At 39.9% G+C, this 22,687-nt stretch overlaps 1 protein-coding gene and 1 pseudogene across 1 annotated transcript; both read right to left on the minus strand.

Moving 5' to 3' along the window:
* Positions 1-5,832: 5,832 nt before the first annotated feature.
* Positions 5,833-8,545, minus strand: LOC103953989 (receptor-like protein 2). The gene is made up of 2 exons (XM_048570104.1): positions 6,263-8,545; positions 5,833-6,176 (listed from the first exon to the last, which is right to left on the minus strand). Exons 1-2 carry the CDS (start codon positions 8,413-8,415, stop codon positions 5,963-5,965), a joined length of 2,367 nt encoding a protein of 788 aa, XP_048426061.1. The 5' UTR covers positions 8,416-8,545; the 3' UTR covers positions 5,833-5,962.
* A 4,008-nt stretch (positions 8,546-12,553) lies between these two features.
* On the minus strand, positions 12,554-19,866 carry LOC108867703 (annotated as a pseudogene).
* Positions 19,867-22,687: the final 2,821 nt, after the last annotated feature.

Below are 22,687 nucleotides of genomic sequence, written 5' to 3' on the forward strand. Positions count from 1 at the left end.
TCAAAGTTTGTCTAAATTCCGGCCGAACTCCGGCCTTCTTCTCCGGCGTGAAACCCAGCCCAAGAAAACACCCAGGCCTTCAGGCCGTTTCCTTCCCCCACGGGCCTTAGGCCCGTTTGGTCTCTGGCCCAAAATCCAAAACCTTTTCCTTTTTATTTTTATTTTGTTTCATTTTTAAAAACCCAAAGGCCTTAGGGCCTTGGTTGCAGCCCAGATCCATTTCCCCTTTTTATTTAGGCCTTAGGGCCTGTTAGCCCAAAACCCAAAACCCAAAACCCATTTTCTGTTTTTACCCAACCCAACCCACCTAATCTAACCCAAACCCAATTACCCTAGCCCAAAACCATAACCCAAAACCCATGACCCGTGACCCATGACCCAGACCCGTGACCCATGACCGTTGACCCGGACCCGTGACCCGTGACTCTGACCCGTTGACCGTTGACCCGGTCAACGGTCAGCGTTGACTTTGACCGGTCAACGGTCAACGTTGACTTTGACCTCGGGTTGACTTTTTGGGTTTTCGTGCGGGACCCCCCCAGGCTAATTTCGACGTCCTGAACCCGTTTCCGATGTCCGTTTTCCCAAATTCAATCGTTTGAGTAGAGTTTGACTAAATGTACCATTTATGTGCTTAGGGGCAATTATCGATGGCGTTTCCTTCTTCGCTAGATGACGTGGCTTTTCGACGGCGAAGTACTGTGAGTGGACCCCTTCTAGAAATGCATGTTTTGATAGTATAAATGCATTCATGAAAAGCATGATTTGATGATTATGTTTTATGAAACGTTTTACGAGATAACATGCTTACTGAGGCTAGTTTGAATTACTACTATTTTTCCTATAACCCATGTTCTTATAGAATATCTGATGGATGACGATATGATATTTAGAACATGTTTAGAACACCTCTTTATAGTATAGATGATGGATGACTTTATACTATGAAGTTGATTTTCAATATATGTATGTTCACTGGTTTTGTACTTACCTAGTGGTCCTTTCCGCTACGGGACGTAGGGATAGATCCGGTCCGTCCCGGGCGACGGTTTGGTGTTGGCATAGGGCCTGGAGTGTGTTTTCCTCTGACTGTCTGCTCAGAGACGGGGAGCCGGCACGGGGCCTGAAGTGTATTTTCCTCTGACTGTGTGCTCAGAGACGGGGAGCCGGCATGGGGCCTGAAGAGTTATATCGGACATTCACTAGTGTTTATTATTTATGCGAATTATGATTTGAGATATTGCACGACATGCTAGGTTTCGGAAAACCTATGTTTATCATCATATGTATGTGTTTTCATAAAACCTGGGGGTTAGTATGTTGATAACTGTTTTATTATATATATGTATATCAACTTGGTCCACTCATGTTTGTTTTGCGCCCCCTTCAGGACTTAGAATCGAGGCATACAATCCCGACGTCCAGGCACTTTCGCATCGGCATCTTCGAGCCCTCTCGATGTAGGACCCACTCCTTCGTTTCATTCAATTTTATATTATTTTCTTTTAGTGTTTTAGATTAGCGGTGTGCTCTGAACACGGTCCTTATTTGCATATTCATTATTCTTTTATATTTATAAACCTTATTTATCCCTTGTTTTCAGCATTTGCACTCAATAAATGGCTTTCGTCACCCTCGGGTGTCGGCCAGCACGTGCCTATCCTGGTATTCGGGGAATATCGGGGTCGGGGCGTGTCAGAAAGCCTCGGAGGTCGCCGGAAACTGGGTAAGATTCAAATGGATATAACTTCTTCAATATTCCATGAAATTGGGTGAAACAAAAAGGAAAGTTGTAGTACTCGGTGAGATGAAGAGATTGATACCTTGCATGCTGGCTAACTCATCGTGGTTTGGCTGGAAATTTCCTCAAAATCCGTTGGTTTCTCGCGGGAAATCTGAAGAAGTCTCCCTGACGTGTTTCTTCGTGGTTTGACGTCCAAAACATAACTAGAGGGTCAGAATAGAACTATACAGATGAAAAAAGAAGCATTTGGAGTGTTTTGATATGACAGCCCGTCCCGGATTATTTCATACTGTAGGGATGAAATGACGATTTTGCCCCTAGTGGTTTTGTTTCGTTTTGTGGTTATTTTGGGGTTTTGGTTGGCTACTTTTGAACCACACACACACACCCACGCTCATTTTCATCTTCTGCCCTGTCCCGAGTCTTTCTGTCTCTTTCCCTTCTTTTTCTTACGTACGGACAAGAACCACATCCTTCGAACATGTTATGGATCGAGGAAGAAAATTATACCTTTGTGTTCATGAGCTTCATACGAGTTCAACCATACCTATTTCAGGTAAGGAAACCTTTGTTTTCACGTCAAACTCGAGATCCTCGATTTGGTCACTATTCATGCACACTGAATTGTTGAATTTCAGGGAATTTGAAGCTTATAAGAAGCTTGGTGAAGTCCTTAGGAAGCTCGGGGTGGTTCGTTTGAAGGTTTTGGACGTCGGGATCGTGAGTTGCAGGTTTGGCTGGATTTTGTGAAGTTTTTCCAGAGAGATTCCGCTAGTTTTAGTGCTTGAAAGTGGTAAGGTTTTGTTCTACTAGTTGTAAGCTTCATTTTGGTACCAATTTCGTGGAATTTGGTTAGTGAGAAATGAAGTTTAGAAAATTTTCCAGTTTTCCGGCTACGGCGACCACGCCGAAGGTTGGACGAAGAAGACGACGGAATATTTCGTCAGCTTAGACGGAATATTCCTAACGACGTTAGGTTAACTGTAATGGAATCTATTAGTTTTAACAGAATATTCTTGACGGCGTTAATTGACGCCGTCAGTGTGCCAGGCATGCGCCTGCACGTGTGGCCAAGCCTTGGACGGCGCGTGAGACATCAAAAAATTATTTTAAAAATATGGGGATGTTCGTGAGGTTGAGTAGATCACGTTGGTATATTCACACACCCCATTTGAGTATTGTATGAGAAGTTATTACCTAGTTTGGGTTATGTGCTTAAATTAACGTTTTTATAGTTGTTTCGCATATAGGTGAGACCTATCCCGAGGATGAGCGCAGTCACTCGAGGTAAGGGGGTTACGACCCTTCTACATACCAGTGAGTGGGCTTTTGATTTTCCGTATATACTTATATACTTGTGATTTTCCCAGAAAACGAAACGAAATGTTTATATGTTTTAAATGCCATGCATTGCGTTTGCCTATTTAATTATGCATTAGTAGTTACATATATGTACGTTTGGTGCTGCGGACGCACAGGTAAGTGCCAGGTAAGTTGTGGTTTATGTTTGTGTTTAGTAGTGATTTGAGATGCATATAGAGCTCGTAACCTGCACCCCCGGTGTTAGTGCTCCCGCCCAAAGTAGGGCACAGTCCTTCATGTGATGTTCACCTCCTGCACCACAGGCTCATCTTGGATCCAAGTTAGGTGCATAGTCCTGTCATATAGACCACTTTAGGTGGTTCCGACTCGTAGGTGACCCGCGATTATTCGCCCAGTCTTCACGTGATTGTAGCACTTGAGCGTATTTATTTACACCCAGTCCTATCGTACAGACCACTTTAGGTGGTTCCGACTCGTGTGCAGGTATAGTTAGTGAGTTGGAGATTTAAGCTCTAGATTCAGCCGTACAGATCACGTTAGGTGACTCCGGTTGATAGATTACATGGCATTGATTGACATTACCCGAGTACTTACATTTTGTCTAGAGGCATTCGACATGACATATTTCTAAGCATGTTTTAAATATATGTGCATATTCTATTTTCTGGAAAACTATACAGGTTTTACGGCGAGGGGTTAGAATTTTTTATATTGAAATGATCTTGAAAAGCTTTGTTTTTGCCGAGTCACACTTTCTGTTTTGCGCCCCTCCAGGTTCTAGTTTGGATAGCTCTTTTGGTGGCTCTCAAGGAATTCACGGCATATCTGACAAATTATCACCAGTGTAGGACCGCCTTTGGGTGTGTTTATTTAGTGTTTGTTCCCCTGGACTGCACTAGGTCTTTTGCGCTCTGAATATTGTTTTTCACACTTACGCTTGCACTTGTTTGTTATCTACTCAGTGTAAAGCTTGGTTTTTATTTATTCGTACTTTTATTATTATTTTTAGCTTCTGCACTATGCACATGGTTACGTCACCCTCACGTGACGGCCAGCACACCCTGATTTTGGTCTGGGTGTGTCATTTGAGGCTTACCCAAAACGAAAGGACGAGGAACTCGTCGAAGTTTCTCTATGCTCGACAGAGATGAAGAGGGAAAGAGCTAACGTGGTGATGATGGTGATGCTGTCGTCGTTGATGAGGTGTGGGCACGAGGGTGTGGGTTGTTTTCAAAGAGGAGCGGGATAACGCAGAGAAGGGAGAGAGATGCAGATAGTTTCGGGGGAGAGAGAGGAGAAAAGTGAGGGAGAAATGAGGGAAATGAGAGAGTAGAGAACTGAGAGACAAGAGAGACGAGAGGCTCGGGGGACAAAATCAGGGGGTGGGCCCCTTGGGCACACCATTTAAGACCCAAAAATAATTTTTAAAAAGGAAAGTATCCCCCAAACTTAGTGAAAATACAAAAATATCCTTTTTGTTCCGTAAATCCCGAGTCGGGTTGTTACAAACGCTCTAATGGCTTAAAATCCTCACCCGCATGAGCTAAAATTGCACAAGGCATTAAATGCTCATTGCCTGCATGAGCTGAAACTGCACAAGGCATCAAACCCCAACAAATACATAAGGAACTGCGAGTGACTTGATCCCTCAATGAGCGTACGTAGGCAATCTAGGGCTCTACCTAGATGCAGTCACAAAATCAAACAAACACCCAAATCCCCAAGTTATGATTTATTCATATTAGAATCAAAGGGTATTCCTTTTTCAAAAGAAGGGTTGTAATTAATAGGCACGCAGCCTAGAATAGGTCGAACTCAATTTAATAAAACCCTCTTCGAAAAATGAATAAGGGTGAAATTGTGTCGAGTGAATTATTGGTTTACATATTGTGTACAATTTTTGCTCAACAATGCTAAAGAGAATCACTTAAAATGAAACTTTTTATGAACTCTTTGCCACCTCATAGTTTAATGCAAATTCTCGTGTCAACAGTACAAAACAATGTGCCAAAAATATAAAGTGACAGAGAGTTTACAAAAAGTCTAATTTTGAGAGAATCTCATTTTGATAGAATCTACTTAACATTTCTCTTGCAAAGTTATAGAGCCCGTTTGGATGTGCTTTTAAAATGACTAAAAGCGTTTTTGGTGAAAATGTTTTTAGAACCAATCATTAGTAAAGATGCAAGAAAATTTTGGAAAATGACATAAAGTGCTTCCTAAAAGAAGCACATAAACATTTTCTTTAAAAGTGCTTTTAGTCATTTTAAAAGCACAACAATGGCCAATTTGCAGGGTTACGAACTTAGGTGCCACTGTAACAGATTTCCTGAACCGCCTCCTCTTGCGAAAGTTGGAGCTCTGTGATTTTCGGCTTCTGCTCGTGTTGGGATTCGTTCAACGACTTCCAACTTTCAACTCGTGCAAACTAGAAGAAGTAAGGGAAAACCCAACTTACACTAGTTTTTTTGTTTTACTTTCGGAAAACATAAAAACCCTTCTCAATGATTCTGCATACACACAGATTTTGATGTGTAGTATCAAATTCAATCAGGACCCTTATGTTAGTTTCAGTTTTCTTCTTAACCAAACTGATTGCGCAAGTTTATGAAAATCGAGGAGATTTTCACGAATAGTTTGATTCATCATGTGACATACCCTTTTGTGGCTAAACATATGTGATGTAGACTCTTAGGCTTTATTCACGTGTAAAATCATCTAATATGTTATGTTATCAAACTTTCATCGTGATCTCAGCTGATGATTGATAGTTTGGTCCATAATTTTGGCTAAACAAAGAGAGAAAATAAATAAAAGAGCTATTCAACTTACAATCTGATTAGGGAATGAACATCCTACTCTTAAATAGATACTTTGCACTAGAGAATTTCTGGCTCAATCCGTACACATTAATATTTCTTCATCTTCTGGGCAGCGAGCTTTAACTGGAACATTGACGAGAGAGGCGGTTTGGAAGTTGTCAGGGATCACGAAAGAGATACTGTTGTTTGCATATTCTGACCGATTTGTACTCTCGGTTTCACAATCCGGTTTGCTGCTTTTAACTTCGTCCTTTTGATTTGGGACTTGGACTTGGCCTTGGGCTTTCCTGTTAAGAAGAAGAACAAGAATTAGGAATTGAAAACAAATCGAAAAAAGAAAAATGAACACAGAGTCTAGATTCTAGAACTCTACCTTCTTCTAAGCCTTCTCCACTTCAGATAGACCATGAGTTGAATATTGTAAAGGAGTTGGAAATATGCATATCTCCACGTCCTCTTGAGAAGCAAAGGGCAACAGAATGCCAATAACCCTACAAAGAAACCAAGCACAATGGATAACCCAAACCATAGACTTTGCTCCTCATCATCGTCCAAATCCTGATTGTTCTCATTCTCATCTGCATCATTGCCATTACTTGGAAAGCACTGGTATGAAAGTGGGGCACCGCACAGTTTCGGATTCCCTTCAAATGCAGAGACACTGAAGCCTTGGAGCTGAGTGCCGGCTGGTATTTGTCCTTCAAGATTATTGCATGCAACAGTAAATGTAGACAAGAAATGGAGATTGGATAGTGATGATGGGATTTCGCCTGACAGACGGTTACTGTTGAGTTCTAATCTCTCCAACTTTGTGAGGTTGGCTATTTGGTCTGGAATGCTGCCAGAGAAGTTGTTGATGCTTAGATCCAGTTGTTGAAGAAATTGCAATTGGCCAATCTCAAAGGGTATGCTGCCGCTTAAACTGTTGTTCCTGAGGGAGATTACTCTTGGCATGTTGGGCAGATACTTGTACTGTGAAGACAGCACAGTTGCATTATTACCGCGTTGAAAGTAGATGGGCAACTCAAGAGAACAATGGCCTGTTTCATTTGCAGCCTTTTGCGATACTAATGCTTGTAGTCTGCAAAGCTCCTTTGGAAATTCACCCGAAATCAAGTTGTCATTCAACAACAAAGAGAAAAGATGCGGAAGAGTCCCCAACCAACCAGGTATTGTGCCAGTGAGTCTGTTAAAAGACAAATCCAGGACTTCCAGTTTCCCGAGCTTTGAAATCCATGCAGGTATGTGCCCTGTCATATGACAGCCCAATAAATTGAAAACACACAGATTTTGTAACCCGGAATCGACAGTTATATCCCCATCTGGCATTTCTTCACCTTGAAAATTTTTTGGAAGAAGAAGCACCTTGAGACTTTTGAAACCCGTCAGTATCTTCATCGCCTCCGTGACATTGGTTAGTCTGTTATGAGAAAGCGAGAGGAAGGTCAAGTTTTTCAATTGCAGAATCTCAGGTTGGATTTGGCCCCTGAAATCATTTGAACACAGTCGAAGTGCTTTGAGGGACTTGCATGAGTAGAGGCTTATTGGCAAGGTACCAGTTAGATTATTACTTACACAATCTAGTTTACTAAGTTGAGTAAGTTTAGAGAAATCGAGCACAGAGATATTCCCACTAAAAAAGTTGAATCCCAGATTTATTTCAACAAGGTTTGTGCAATTCATCAAAGATGGGGGCAGATGACCTTGGAGATTGTTGTAATGAAGGCGCATGAGCTTTAATTTGGAGAGCTTCCCAACATTCTCACTGATGGGTCCGACAAGCCCATTGGTAGATAATGAAATTTCTTGAAGTGCCTGAGCATTGTAGATATCGGCAGGAAGGGACCCTGAGAGAGTATTGTCGCCAGCACGAAAGACCTCCAATTCGGAACAGTTTCCTAGTCCAGTAGGAATTGGGCCACTGAAATTATTGTGGGAGAAATCCAAGACTCTAAGCGAGGAGGAACGAAGACAGATAGAGGAAGGTATTTGGCCTGTAAAATGATTATTGCTGATATTCAAACAGCTCAAATTCCCGGCATGCTGGAGGAATGAAGAAGGAATTGTAGCATTGAATTGATTGTTCGACAAATCCACTATTTGAATGTAACTAGATGATAGAAACAAAGGTAATTCTCCGGAGAGAAAGTTGTAGCTCAAATCAAGGATTTCAAGGCGATTCGAGGACAAGAAGAGTCCAGCTTCCAGAGGACCGGAAAGCAGATTGTGGGAGAGATTGAGGTGCGAAAGATGCGTGAGGCTTCCAAGGGAGCGAGAAACGCTTCCTTGGAGCCGCTTAGAGGGCAACGAAACATGTGTTACCCTAGCATCGGCATCACAAGCGATGCCTTCCCAGTGACAACAATCGCTGGAAGACCAATTTAAACGAGAAGAAGATATATCAAAAGATGACAAAAGAGAGTTGTGATCTGCCTCCTTGCAAGCATGGTTTGTAGAAATGAAAGTAGACAACAAAAAAAACAGGAAGAGGACTCCGTAAGTTATTACGCGGCTAGCTTCCGGCATGATGTTTTTCGCTATGTCTGCACTGGAATTATATTGCTCACATCGTTTCAGGGGTATATATACACTCCTTTGTTTGGAGCAAAGGAGGTGGAAATTAACAAAGGGAAGAAGGTAATTAGGTGATGGTTCGAATTCTTGTGCGCAATGTTCGAGTTTTGAAGTCTTTGCTTTCCACTTATATAGAAAATAAACAAACCTGCAGAACATGGGAACATAGAAAATTAACAAAGGGTCTAATGACGGGTTTGCAACTTGGTAGCAACGTATGTGAAGGTTTACATTGACTTTGGCGTCGTGCTTTTTGGAAGAGCTACGTATCAGGAGGGCAATTGTTGAATACCTCAAATATCTTTTGCACATGTGTAAGCGTGAAGGCTAGTAATAAATAACACGAAGAATGCTTGAAGTTTTGGACATTGACTTTGACATGCCAACTTGTCTTTTTTCTTCTTAGCAGATTGGACTCAGTGGTCTACTTAAGGCATGATCAAGGGAAATTAATGGAGCATTTTGTTCACAGGTGATGCCTTCCCACTGGCAACAATCAACTGGAAGTAGTAGTCCAGTTCAACGGAGGAGAAGACGGAGAGCGAGAGACGGTCGTGAGAGCGCTGCGTTCGCTTGGATCGCAAGCATCACTCGTATACACGTATTCATATACACCTTTGAACAACAAAAAATACATATACATCAAATGTAAATCAACTTGTGCAGTATATACATCTTCTGGAAGCCATGACAGCTGCATATAAACATTGTTAAGTAGCAACTTGCAAGCTTTTATATTGATCAATATGTATGTGTGTACGTGTGTGTGTGTGTGTGTGGAAAGTGTTATTAACACTATTAAAATCTCATTCTACACTTCTCATAAATGTATTTTTCTTTCTAATTATAGAAAGTTTGGAGTGCAAAATAAGATTTTTAGAGTGCTAATAACAATTATATATATACACACACACGTACTATGTATGTATGTAATGTGGTTTTGTCTTCTATTTCCCAATTTCTTCAAACATCTTTTATGGATTTGGAGTGGTTTGGTTTGACTTTAAGAGTAAACAAGAAAACAACAAACAAAAGACTTCAAAGAGTCACTTATTGACTTCAAAGTGGCCAAATGCGTTTAGATTACAATTCTTTATTTTTCCTTTCGGATACAATCAATAGTGAAGAAGAGGATAATCAAATCTCGGACTCAAATGCAACAGTAAATATTTTTAATCATTTGAGTTACAAGTAATAAATGTATGAGTATTTTAGGCTGAAAAGTTTGATTCTAGCTGGAACCTTCACCCCGGAATCTAAATATCACCTCCATCTAAGTATTCTAATTCTGAATAATTTAGAAATTTAATTACTAATTTTAGAAGAACCAGGACCCACCTATTTTTTGATTCCTCACAAGCTTGGTAAATGCTGGAATGCTTTGAGGGAAGTGCCATTCCGTTTCTTCCCATTCCAGTCGGGTTTCGTAACCACGCCATAGGTGAAATGGGACGTCACTAATGGAGGGTCTAATCATGGGTTGGCAACGTATTAGAAGGTTTACATTGACTTTGGGCTAGTGCTTTTGGAAGAGTTTAAAACCCTTCAAAAATGTTGTTTATTAAAAGTGCTTTGAATAGAAAGTAGAAACACTATTAATCACTTTGGACAATTTTTTAGATGCAATCAAGTTAAGGAATTTTGATTAAATAGGAGAGTTATGAACTAACTGAAGAATAATTATATAGTTAAGAATAAGTAGAAGTGAGATGATCATTAATTTATTTATTTATCAGAAAATTCTCCTTGATTTAACAGCGTGCAAAGTTATGTGATTGATTTTTCCGCTTTAAATATCTCTTGTATAAAAATAAATGATACAGTTACGCGTAATAATTGTTTAATATAAAATAGCATAAATTTACCATGCGTGACCTATTTCACTACTATATATATTTTTTCTGTGTATTTGACTTCGAAATTGCAAAGTATAATCATTATCACGAAGAATGCTTTCTGGACATTGACATGCCAACTTATCGAAGTTGATTTTGTTCTTCTTAGCAGATTGGACTCAATGGTTTACTTATGTCATGATCAAAGGAAATTAATGGAGCATTTTGGTTTTGTTTTTCTTGGGTAAAGTAAGTATTCAATTAATATAGACCTCAATTATTCTCACTGGCTAGAGTATTGACTAACTTGAATACACGCAACCGTTAAGAGTGAAAGTCATCAAAGTAAGGGTCGTTGTGGACATCGTGTCTTCTGAAAAGTGGTGTGATGTTATGATCCCACATCAGCTACACTAAAAATTGTGTAGTGGTACTTAAGTCCTTGGGGTCCTCCCACGTATTAGGCTAGTCTTTTGGGTTGGGCTCCTCCCTTGGGCTTTAGTACCTAACATTGTTATCAGAGTTTAGGTTCCCAACGCTGCGGAGGGGCGACCTAGAAAGGGCTAGCTTAATGAGACGACTAGGGGGTGCGCCGCCGTTAAGAATGAAAGCCACTAGAGTAAGAGCCATCGTGGGCGTCGGGTCCCGACCTTGTAGAGGGGGCAACTTGGAAAGGGCTACCTTAACGGGACGACTAGGGGGTGCGCCGCTGTTAAGAGTGAATGCCACCAGAGTAAGGGCCGCCGTGGGCGTCGGGTCTTCCGAAGGGTGAGGTGATGTCATGATCCCACATCGGCTACACTAGAAATGGTGTAGTGGTACTTAAGTCCTTGGGGTCCTCCCACCTATCAGGGTATGTTTTATTCAAAACACCATGATACGATACGAAGCACGATCGAAATAGTCAATCTAAAATCCAAGTGGCTAGAACAGAAAACAAAAGCGTCATTTTTTTTTAAATGGAGACTAATTGTGAGTATCACTCTACATTGACTTTCAATAATTCAAACTGTCTATTTTCAATCATCTTTTATAGCCAACCGTTGCAAAAACAAACAAACAAAAAAAAATCAATTATACAAAACTATTTGTTAAGTTCGATGTCAATGAGACCAAAAACTAGTTCCCATTTAAAAAAAATGAATACCCCTTTAAATAAATGGTTCTTTATATAAAACAGAAGAAATCTTTAACCCCATCTCCAAATGCATAAAACGCTTCACAATTCTTGTACTTTTTAATTCAAGTCAAACTAATCTAGCTTAATCATTGAAAATAATCCAATCATCACTAAAAAGGCGAACACAAACGGAGCCGAAGTCTCTCGACATAACCTCGAGACATCATCAAATTGTAGACCCAGACATTTGTTTGCCAAAAACTTCAACAGAAAAAACTGGTACGTTGCATGCATGTGTTTGTAGACGATGAATCTGCATTTACATGTTTCTTCCTTAAGGTGCTATCTTACGCTCACAAAATAATTGTAAGTTTAAACTTTCTGAAAAGAGATTGCAGATAAACTGTTCTGTTTGATGAATTTCCTGAACCGTTTTCTTTTGCCCCTTTTTTTTTTTTTTTTTTTTTTTTCAGATTCCCAGATTGTTTTCATGTTTCCAACAATGACCAATTTGCAGGGTTAGGAACTTAGGTGCCACTGTAACACATTTCCTGAACCACCTCCTCTTGCGAAAGTTGGAGCTCTGTGATTTTCGGCTTCTGCCCGTGTTGGCATTCGTTCAACGACTTCCAACTTACAACCCGTGCAAACTAGAAGAAGTAAGTGGAAACCCAAGTTACACTAGTTTTTTTTGTTGGGAGTTTTAATGAAAAGATTACAGTACTGTTCACTTTAACGAAAAATTATATTTTTACACTAAAAAATCAATCATGATACTATTCACTTTACCCTTTATTTTGTCATTCTCATTAAAACTCAAAGTTTTCAAATCTTTTTCGTTAGTTTTCCTTTTTTTGTTTTACTTTCAGAAAAAAAACAAACCCGTCTCAATGATTCTGCATATACACAGATTTTGATTTGTTGTATCAAATTCAATGAGGACCCTTCTGTTAGTTTCAGTTTCTTCTTAACCAAACTGATTGCGCAAGTTTATGAAAATCGAGGAGATTTTCACGAATAGTTTGATTCGTTATCTGACATACCTTTTTTTGGTTAAACATATATGATGTGTACTCTTAGCTTTATTCATGTGTAAAATCGCCTAATATGTTATGTTATCAAACTTCCATCATGATTTCACCTGATGATTGATAGATTGGTCCATAATTTTGGTCTAAACAAAGAGAGAAAATAAATAAAAGAGCTATTCAACTTACAATCCGATTAGGGAATGAACATGCTCCTCTTACATAGATATTTTGCACTAGAGAATTTCTGGTTCAATCCGTACACACTAATATTTCTTCATCTTCTGGGCAGCGAGCATTAACTGGAACATTGAAGAGAGAGGTGGTTTGGAAGTTGTCAGGGACCATGAAAGAGTTACTGTTGTTTGCATATTCTGACCGATTTGCACTAACAGTTTCACCATCCGGTTTGCTACTTTTACTTTTACTTTTACTTTTACTTGGACTTGGACTTGGACTTGGCCTTGGGCTTTCCTGTTAAGAAGAAAAACAAGAATTAGGAATTGTAAACAAATCAAAAAAAGGAAAATGAACACGCAATCTAGATTCTAGAACTCTACCTTCTTCTAAGCCTTCCCCACTTCAGATAGACCATGAATTGAATATTGTCAAGGAGTTGGAAATATGCATATCTCCACGTCCTCTTGAGAAGCAAAGGGCAACAGAATCCCAATAACCCTACAAAGAAACCAAGCACAACGGATAACCCAAACCATAGACTTTGATCCTCATCATCGTCCAAATCCTGGTTGTTCTCATTCTCATCTGCATCATTGCCATTACTTGGCAAGCACTGGTTTGAAAGTGGGGCACCACAAAGTTTCGGATTCCCTTCGAATGCAGAAACACTGAAGCCTTGGAGCTGAGTGCCGGCTGGTATTGGTCCTTCAAGATTATTGTATGCAACAGTAAATGTAGACAAGAAATGGAGACTTGATAGTGATGATGGGATTTCGCCTGACAGACGGTTACTGTTGAGTTCTAACCTCTCCAACTTTGTGAGATTGGCTACTTGGTCTGGAATGTTGCCGGAGAAGTTGTTGATGCTTAGATCCAGTTGTTGAAGAAATTGCAATTGGCCAATCTCAAAGGGTATGTTGCCGCTTAAACTGTTGTTCCTGAGGGAGATTACTCTTGGCATGTTGGGCAGATACTTGTACTGTGACGACAGTACAGTTGCATTATTAGCACGTTGAAAGTAGACGGGCAACTAAAGAGAACAATGGCTTGTTTCATTCGCAGCCTTTTGCGATACTAATGCTTGTAGTCTGCAAAGCTCCTTTGGAAATTCACCCGAAATCAAGTTGTCATTCAACAACAAAAAGAAAAGTTGCGGAAGATATTGGGGAAAAACTTAGAGTACTCAACTCTAACACAAGTGTTGGAGAGACAATACAAGTAAACAAATTACTTGTATCACACAAACAAAATATTACAACACAAACTATCAAGGACACTCTTGGGAAGCTATGACACTCACTCACTTTCTAAAGACAAACTCTAGATCACTCACACTACTACAAGACTATTCTTGCTTCTCACTCTCACTTGATTGCTTGCTTGCTTGGTTGGTTACATAGCACCACACCCATATTTATAGGGCATGTTTGCCGACTTTGGACATTGCTAGATCATTCTAGCTACTAATCATGCATGCCACCGACATATGGCTAATAGCCATATAATATTACAACTTGCTAGAATTATCTAGCTTATTATGCATGCCTACCGACTTTAACATGCAAATTTGAACTAGAATGGTCTAGTTCATTTGCAGCTGGACAAAGTCTTCTAGAAGCTTCTACATTCCAAGCTTGTTGCTTGTATTTGCTAGACTTTTCTAGAATCCAAACACCAATTGGGCTGGTGTTGATCTTCAATACTCCCCCTCAACACCAGCTTATTCTTTCCTCCATGTCGAGTTGACGATGAAGCTTTTTCTTACACACCCATTTGCATGATATGGGTTTCACATCTCTTTGCTTTGGCACTAGATTCCAAGCTTGATTTAGCTCTGCTGTAATGACCTCTTCTCCCAACTTTGAAGCACTCAGGTCCAGCTGCTTCTTCTTCTATGACTGCGTTGACGTATCTCGGATTTTGCCTCCGGATTCTTGTTGACCTCCTTAGTTGTGATTGTGGAGTTGATACTTCCACTTCACTAGGTCTATCTTCTTCTGGTTGTTGATATATGTTAGCTTGCCAAGGGTTTTGGGGCACTGCTTGCTCAACATCATCACCATCAAGCAAATCTTCAGACTCATTTGGTCTCGACCGGATTCGAACAATTTACTCCCCCATCTTTTGCTGCAACTTATCTTCTATCTCTCTTGAATCAGGCAACGCCTCCTTTTCTGAGGACCACCAAGAAGATGCTTCATCAAACACCACATCTCATGATGTGTAACACCTTCCATTCGTAGGATCACAACATTTCCACCCTTTTCTTTGGTTGTCGTATCCTACAAAGATACATCGGACTGCCTTCTTGTCAAACTTGCTACGTAAATGACTTGGAACAAATACGTATCACACACAGCCAAAGACTCGAAAGTAACTAACTGTAGGTTTCATATCCCATAGTTTTTCAAAGGGTGAGACAAATTCTAACCTTGGTTAAGGAAGCCTGTTGATCACATAAGCTGCAGTTCTTATTGCTTCGTCCCAAAACCTTCCTGGTACATTCTTGGCATGGAGTATACTTCGACATATATCTCCAAGATGTCGATTCTTTCTTTCCGCTACACCATTCTGTTGTGGTGTATTGGCACAGGTGATCTGGTGACGTATTCTACATTCTCGTAGATACTGGGAAAACTCATTCGAGGTATATTCTCCTCCATTATCTGTGCATATGCAACGGATCTTCTTTCCTACTTCTCCTTCAATTGTCTCCTTAAACTCTTTAAATTTTGAAAATGTTTCAGATTTTTCTTTCATAAAGAAAACCCATACATACCTCGAGAAGTCATCAATGAACGTCACCATGTACCGCATCCCACTTATCGATGGTTGCTTGACGGGCCCGAACACATCGGAATGAACCAACTCCAATGGCTCTTTCGCTTTAAACTTCGACTCTTCGTATGGTAGTTGATGTGCTTTACCATACTGGCATCCTGCACAAACCGTGTCTGTTCTCACGTCAAGCTGAGGTAGCCCCTTAAGCATTGACTTCTTCATCATCACATTTAGCTTGTGATAGCTAACGTGACCCAATCTCATGTGCCATAAATCTGTTGTCTCGTTCTTTCTTGTCTTGTCTATGTATGCAGTTTCTGCTGACATTTCATAGACTGATTGCAGTCGCCGTCCCTCCATTGTTGGTGTCCCTAAGATCTTGAGGTGTCGATACACCTTCACATCTCGTGGACCAAACAAGACATAATTTCCCAACGACGTCAATTGCAGCACTGAAAGTAGATTTTTCTTCATACCTGGAACATGGTAGACATCTTGAAGCGGCACATGGTTAGTGTTGTATCGGGGCTCAATTATTGTCTTACCGATGTGAGCAATCGGTAGCCTCGAGTCGTTGGGTGTCACGACCAAACGGCCTTCTTTGTACTCAGTCAGACTTTGTAACTTTTTCTCATCACCTGTCATATGGTTTGAGCAACCTGAATCCACGATCCAATCATTCTGGTAGTCAATCAACTCCGGACTTCTTGTTGTGAGAGCTGACTCTTGCTTCTCTATAGCAACGGATGCTTTAGCGTTCCATTCTTCCTCCAGGGCTAGAGACCCAATGACATCCCAATCATCTTCACTTTTCTTATCTGAGTTAGCGATGTTACTTTTTGCAGGCCTTTTGAACCAGCAATCCTTCGCCATGTGGCCATTCTTTCCACAATTGTAACACTTGCCCTCAAATCTTTTATTATTCTGAGACTGACCACGGTTGCCGTGACACTTCGGAGCTCCCCCTGGCCGATAACTCTCTCCTCCTTGATGACCTTTTTCCTTGTCACCATTTCTTATAGATCCACCACCAGCACGCTGCTTAAAGCTGCCTTTACTTTTGGTGTAGAGCGCTTCATCCTCACCTTTTAACGAGACCCCTCCCATTTGCTTTGCCAAAGCTTCTTGATCGGCAAACAAATTCTCGAACTCAACAAGGGATGGTTGGGTCGGCCATCCTTGTACAGCGGCAACGAAGCCTCAATATTCGGGTCTCAATCCATGGATAATTATTCTTTTTATCCTGGATTCTACAATGGCAGCACTAGGATCTAATTCAGAAATTTCACAGCAAATAGACTTTACCTTGTGGAAATACTGGGCAATCGTCATGTCCTGTTGGGCCACTGATAATAGTTTATTCTCGAGAAGCTGCAGTCTTGTATCGTTCCTCTTTAAAAAGAGTGTGGCGAAGGTGTCCCATGCTTCTTTTGGTGTCTTGGCCTTCCGTATGTGCTCTAACATGTCATCTTCAACCGTAGTTTTTAAGGCAAACATGGCCTTACCTGCCTTGATCTTCCACTTCCTCAAAGCGCCGCTGGTGTCTTCTTCTGGCTGCGTAACTTCATTACCGCCGACAACATCCCAAAGATCTTGGCCTTGTAGGTAAGACTCCATACACGTCGCCCACGTGTTGTAATTTTTGTTGTTCAACTTCTTGATTCCTTCAACAACTTGAAGGTCTCCCATCGTGTCGGCAGAGCTTCGATAAGCCGAACAAGATTAACCAATAATCTTGCGAAGTACTAAACTTCTCACGATTGTCAATAACTTCAATAGAGACGGTCCCTGATCGTACCACTCTGATACCAATTATTGGGGAAAAACTTGGAGTACTCAACTCTAACACAAGTGTTTGAGAGACAATACAAGTAAACAAATTACTTGTATTACACAAACAAAATATTACAACACAAACTATCAAGGACACTCTTGGGAAGCTATGACACTCACTCACTTTCTAGAGACAAACTCTAGATCACTCACACTACTACAAGACTATTCTTGCTTCTCACTCTCACTTGATTGCTTGCTTGGTTGGTTACATAGCACCACACCCATATTTATAGGGCATGTTTGCCGACTTTGGACATTGCTAGACCATTCTAGCTACTAATCATGCATGCCACCGACATATGGCTAATAGCCATATAATATTACAACTTGCTAGAATTATCTAGCTTATTATGCATGCCCACCGACTTTAACATGCAAATTTGAACTAGAATGGTCTAGTTCATTTGCAGCTGGACAAAGTCTTCTAGAAGCTTCTACCTTCCAAGCTTGTTGCTTGTATTTGCTAGACTTTTCTAGAATCCAAACACCAATTGGGCTGGTGTTGATCTTCAGAAGAGTCCCCAGCCAACCAGGTATTGTGCCAGTGAGTCTGTTAAAAGACAAATCCAGGACTTCCAGTTTCCCAAGCTTTGAAATCCATGCAGGTATGTGCCCTGTCATATGACAGCTATATAAACTGAAAACACACAGATTTTGTAACCCAGAATCGACAGTTATATCCCCATCTGGCATTTCTTCACCTTTTAAATTTTTTGAAAGAAGGAGCACCTTGAGACTTTTGAAACCCGTCAATATCTTCATTGCCCCCGTGACATTGGTGAGTCTGTTACAAGAAAGCGAGAGGAAGGTCAAGTTTTTCAATTGAAGAATCTCAGGTTGGATTTGGCCCTCGAAATCATTTGTTGCCAGTCGAAGTGCTTTGAGGGACTTGCATGAGTAGAGGCTTATTGGCAAGGTACCAGTGAGATTATTACTTATACAAAGTTTACTAAGTTGAGTAAGATTAGAGAAATCGAGCACAGAGATATTCCCACTAAAAAAGTTGAATCCCAGATTTATTTCAACAAGGTTTGTGCAATTCATCAAAGATGGGGGCAGATGACCTTGGAGATTGTTGTAATGAAGGCGCATGAGCTTTAATTTGGAGAGCTTCCCAACATTTTCACTGATGGGTCCGACAAGCCCATTGGTAGATAATGAAATTTCTTGAAGTGCCTGAGCATTGTAGATATCAGCAGGAAGGGACCCTGAGAGAGTATTGTCGCCAGCACGAAAGACCTCCAACTCGGAACAGTTTCTTAGTCCGAGAGGAATTGGGCCACTGAAATCATTGTGGGAGAAATCCAAGACTCTAAGCGAGGAGGAACGAAGACAGATAGAGGAAGGTATTTGGCCTGTAAAATGATTATTGCTGATATTCAAACTGCTCAAATTCCAAGCATGCTGGAGGAATGAAGAAGGAATTGTTCTGTTGAATTTATTGCTCGAAAAATCAACCATTTGGATGTAACTTGATGATAAAGACAATGGTATTTCTCCGGAGAAAAGGTTATAGCTCAAATCAAGAATCTCAAGGCGACTCAAGGACAAGAACATCCCGGCTTCAAGAGAGCCGGAAAGCAGATTGTGGGAGAGATTGAAGTGTGAAAGAAGCTTAATGTTTCCTAGTGATGAAGGAAAAGTACCTCCTGTGAGGCCCTTGGATGGTAATCGCAATTGGATGATCCAACCGTTCTGATTACATGTGATGCCTTCCCACTGGCAACAATCAACTGAAGCAGTCCAGTTCAATGCCGGGGAAGACAGAGTGCTCGCGAAGGACTTGAGGGCGCTGCGTTCGGTTAGATCACATGCATGTATTGTGAATGTAATGGAAGAAAACAAGAGGATGAGAAGGAAGCCATGAGAGAATGGATGATCCATCTCAGGTTCAGAGTACTCACAGGTTTTCTTCTTCACTCGTAGATAGGTGTGCATATATGTATGAATCTGCCGAGTATATACACATCTTCTGCATCCCGGGACTGAAAGCAAAACCAAGAAGAAGCATCAGACAAGAAATTCCTTGTTGGTAAGAGTCATGACAGCAGAGCATGAATATATTAAGCAAATCTTCTCTCTCTCTCTCTCTCTCTCTCTCTCTCTCTCTCTCTATATATATATATATATATAATTTTTTGGTAGATTATGGACGATAAGGCAACGACTTCGAAGTCGCTGAAATTTTTTTAATCTCTTAGTCTTCGGTTAGACTGCAGGTTTCTTAGATTTAAAGGAAACACCAAAATTAGAAAGGACGACTCTGCTCTTCTTTGAGGCTCTGTCACTGTTTGTTTCTGCATAAATCAGCGAGCGAAAATTCATCAAATTTCATGTCGATTAAAATTTCAGGTTTTTGTTTGAGGTGAAGCAGAGAGCAAGATTCGAACTTTTACCACTTGAGTGAAGTAAACTAACTTACTTAATATGAGATTCAGTCTCAACATTTACAATTTTTGCATACATCTTCCATGTTCTTAGTTGTATTATTACTTGCATTATTTCAAAAGGCGGGGACCCACGAAGCATTGGGTTGCCCACAACGGCAGTGCATTGAGGCCTTGGACGAAGACTCCGATAGTGACGCTAGGATTCTGTCGGATAGATGATTTCCTGGGAGGTCTGAATCGTCTCTCCAAGTTGGTGAGGCTGGAATCTGGTCTGAAATGATGCCAAAGAAGTTGTCGTTGCTAAGGTCCATTACATATGTAGAAGAGAAATAAGTGTAGAAAATGCAGACAGACTTCAAACTTCAAAGCATCAGTTGCACATGAGGGTCCATTCAAGGTTTTTGGATTATTCCTTTCCGACTTTGATGACTTTAGAGACAGGGCATCGAAGTTATCAAAGTTCGAGAGACGGTTCATCAGCTTACTACTAATCAAACAAGTACTAATCACATGTACAAACCAATTGTGCCAACCCCCGACTTCAATGTTTTAAATTCATTGTTCCAATTCAAGTAAAGACAATCTAGGGCCGTAGCCAAGATTTTTAACTTTTTGATGCAGGGCATGCTTCAATTGAGGTTTTAGAGACGGTTTATTAGCTCATTACTAATCGAACATTGACATTGACCACATGTGCAAACCAATATATAGTTGGGTTAACTTGAAACTTTAGCGTTTTAACAAATTTATTGTCAAAGGAAGGGACAATCTAGTGAGCCACTACTAATGAACTGAGGTTTTCTAGGTTTTTTATGTGAGACATGGTTGGTTGAGGTTGAAAATAAAAATGTAAATAGTTGCAAAAATCAAATATAACAATTAAAACTCCCATACAATTGAATAATGCGTAGCATAAAAGATACACCGGCGAGACATGCTTCAACTTGGGTTTTCAAATCTGTCACGTAGGCATACAATAACAAAAAATGGCAGCAAACTCTCTCCAACCTAGTCTTCAATTTCTTACGTGGCATTGAGTCATTTGAAGGCAAAGTCTTTTGCTATCAAATTTATTAAATGATTTTTTTAATAGATTAATATAATATATAATAAATGTTGTTATGTTTTTCAAATATTCGATTGGTTGCCTTAATCATTGAACTCCACAAAAAGATAAAACTTTTTTTTTATTAAATGACATTATTATTGAACATATCGGGTGGAACAAAATATTGTATAAAATGTCAAATTGCCACATAAACCATCAAATATCATTTTGATGTTTAAAATTGGCGTCTCCTTTGGAGATGCTCTAAGATGCTTTATTCAAAGCACCTTAATATTATTGAGAATATAAATCTCACATCGGAAAAAGAAAGAACTTGGCGTGTGCTTATGAGTAATTGAGCTGCTTCCACATTGCTATTTTAAAGTGGAACCTCAACGTCTTCATGAAATCAGAGCAAGTTATCGCATGTGTGAAGTCTAACAGCCACAAGTGTTCTATGTCACTCGGTTTGATTCCGGATAGAGACTTTACCCTGCAGTCCAGATCGCACCTCCATCTAAGTAATCTAATTCTGAGTAATTTAGAAAATTGATTACTAATATTATTTGCACATGGATCCCAGCAATTTTCTAATTCTTCAAAAGCTTGATAAACCCTTGAATATTTTGGGAGAAATGTAATTGTGTTTGTTCGCATTCTATTCCGGTTTCGGAATTACCCATAAGTGAAATGGGACGTCACTAACGGAAGGTCTAATCATTGGGTTGGCAACGTATTAAAAGGTTTAAATTGATTTTGGGCTCGTGCTTTTTCAAGAGTTAAAAGCACTTTTGCCTTGAAAAAGGGTTTAAATTAGAGGTGGGCATTTGAAATCGGAAATCGAAATTCAAACACGAATCAAATCGAACCGCATTAAATGGTTTGATTTTGCAGTTTTGAAACGGTTTCGGTTTGAAACCGAACTGCAGTGAAGGAAAATGGTTTGGCTTTGGTTTTGACCTTTTGAAACTGAACCGCACAGGAAAAAATAAAATATTTAATTAAATACCCATATTAGGTGTTGTGTTATAGTTGATTGATTGTTAAAGTCCATAACTTTAGTATGGACTCGACCATGCTAGAAATTCATCTCTCTCTTAGTCTTCGACTCTCGGTTACTCATCCAATAATTATTTCTCTCTCAACTCTCATATGTTCTTCACACCTTACACAAACAAAATTTGCAAATCAATTTGTCTCACGCTCACCGTGCAACAACTTTGATTCTTGGAGGCTAAACCCCCCACGCCCAAACAATGAACCATTGTAAGCCTGTAAGTTCTCTTTCACAGCTCCAGAGTCAACAACATTGTTTTGATTTGAAAGAGAAGGTGTTTCCTCCTTCTAATCTGCCCATAAATGAGAAGTCCCTTTTGCTCCTTTCCACTTCAACAAGTCTAGCAAGAAAATATATTTTCCAACACGAATTTGGAACTTACATTGCTAATTAATCTTTCAGCAATCTATTTTTCATGGTTTGATAATATTGTTATGAAACGACATTGAAAGAGTATAGGGAGTTGACAAATTAAATTAAGATAAGAGATTTGAAGCTATTTTTTTATTTTGTTTGTAAATGGTTTAAAACTGAACCGAAACCGAACCAAATGATTTGGTTTCATTTCAATTTTAGTCTAAAAAACACACCAAATCAAACCATAAAAACTTTCGGTTTTGTTTTCAATTTCACTCAAAACCACACCAAATCAAACCGTGCTTATCCCTAATTTAAATTGAATTTGGGCTCATGCCTTTTGAAGAGTTAAAAGCATTTTTACCGTAAAAATGGTTGTTTGATAAAGTGTTGTTGGAATAGTGTTATATAGGAGAGTTATGAACTAACAGATAAATAATTATATAGTTAAGAATTAAAAAGTAGAAATGAGATCATCATTAATTAATTCGTGAACTCTCCAAGATTTAGCATCGCACAAGTACACTATTACATGAAGGAACTTATAAGTCAAGGTCACCTGCTCTATTTTTCTTCTCTAAATATATCTCGT

This window comes from the organism of the source record quoted next, unplaced genomic scaffold (genome assembly GCF_019419815.1).
Source record: "Pyrus x bretschneideri cultivar Hongxiangsu unplaced genomic scaffold, Pyrus_bretschneideri_v1 Contig51, whole genome shotgun sequence".
Taxonomy (NCBI): Eukaryota; Viridiplantae; Streptophyta; class Magnoliopsida; order Rosales; family Rosaceae; genus Pyrus; species Pyrus x bretschneideri.

Excerpts from the sequence above, each read along its gene's own strand:
- LOC103953989 (XM_048570104.1), bottom strand. The coding sequence starts at position 8,415 with ATGCCGGAAGCTAGCCGCGTAATAACTTACGGAGTCCTCTTCCTGTTT. Across the intron at positions 6,177-6,262 it reads TGGAGAAGGCTTAGAAGAAG|GAAAGCCCAAGGCCAAGTCC; the intron begins GTAGAGTTCTAG and ends TCTTCTTAACAG.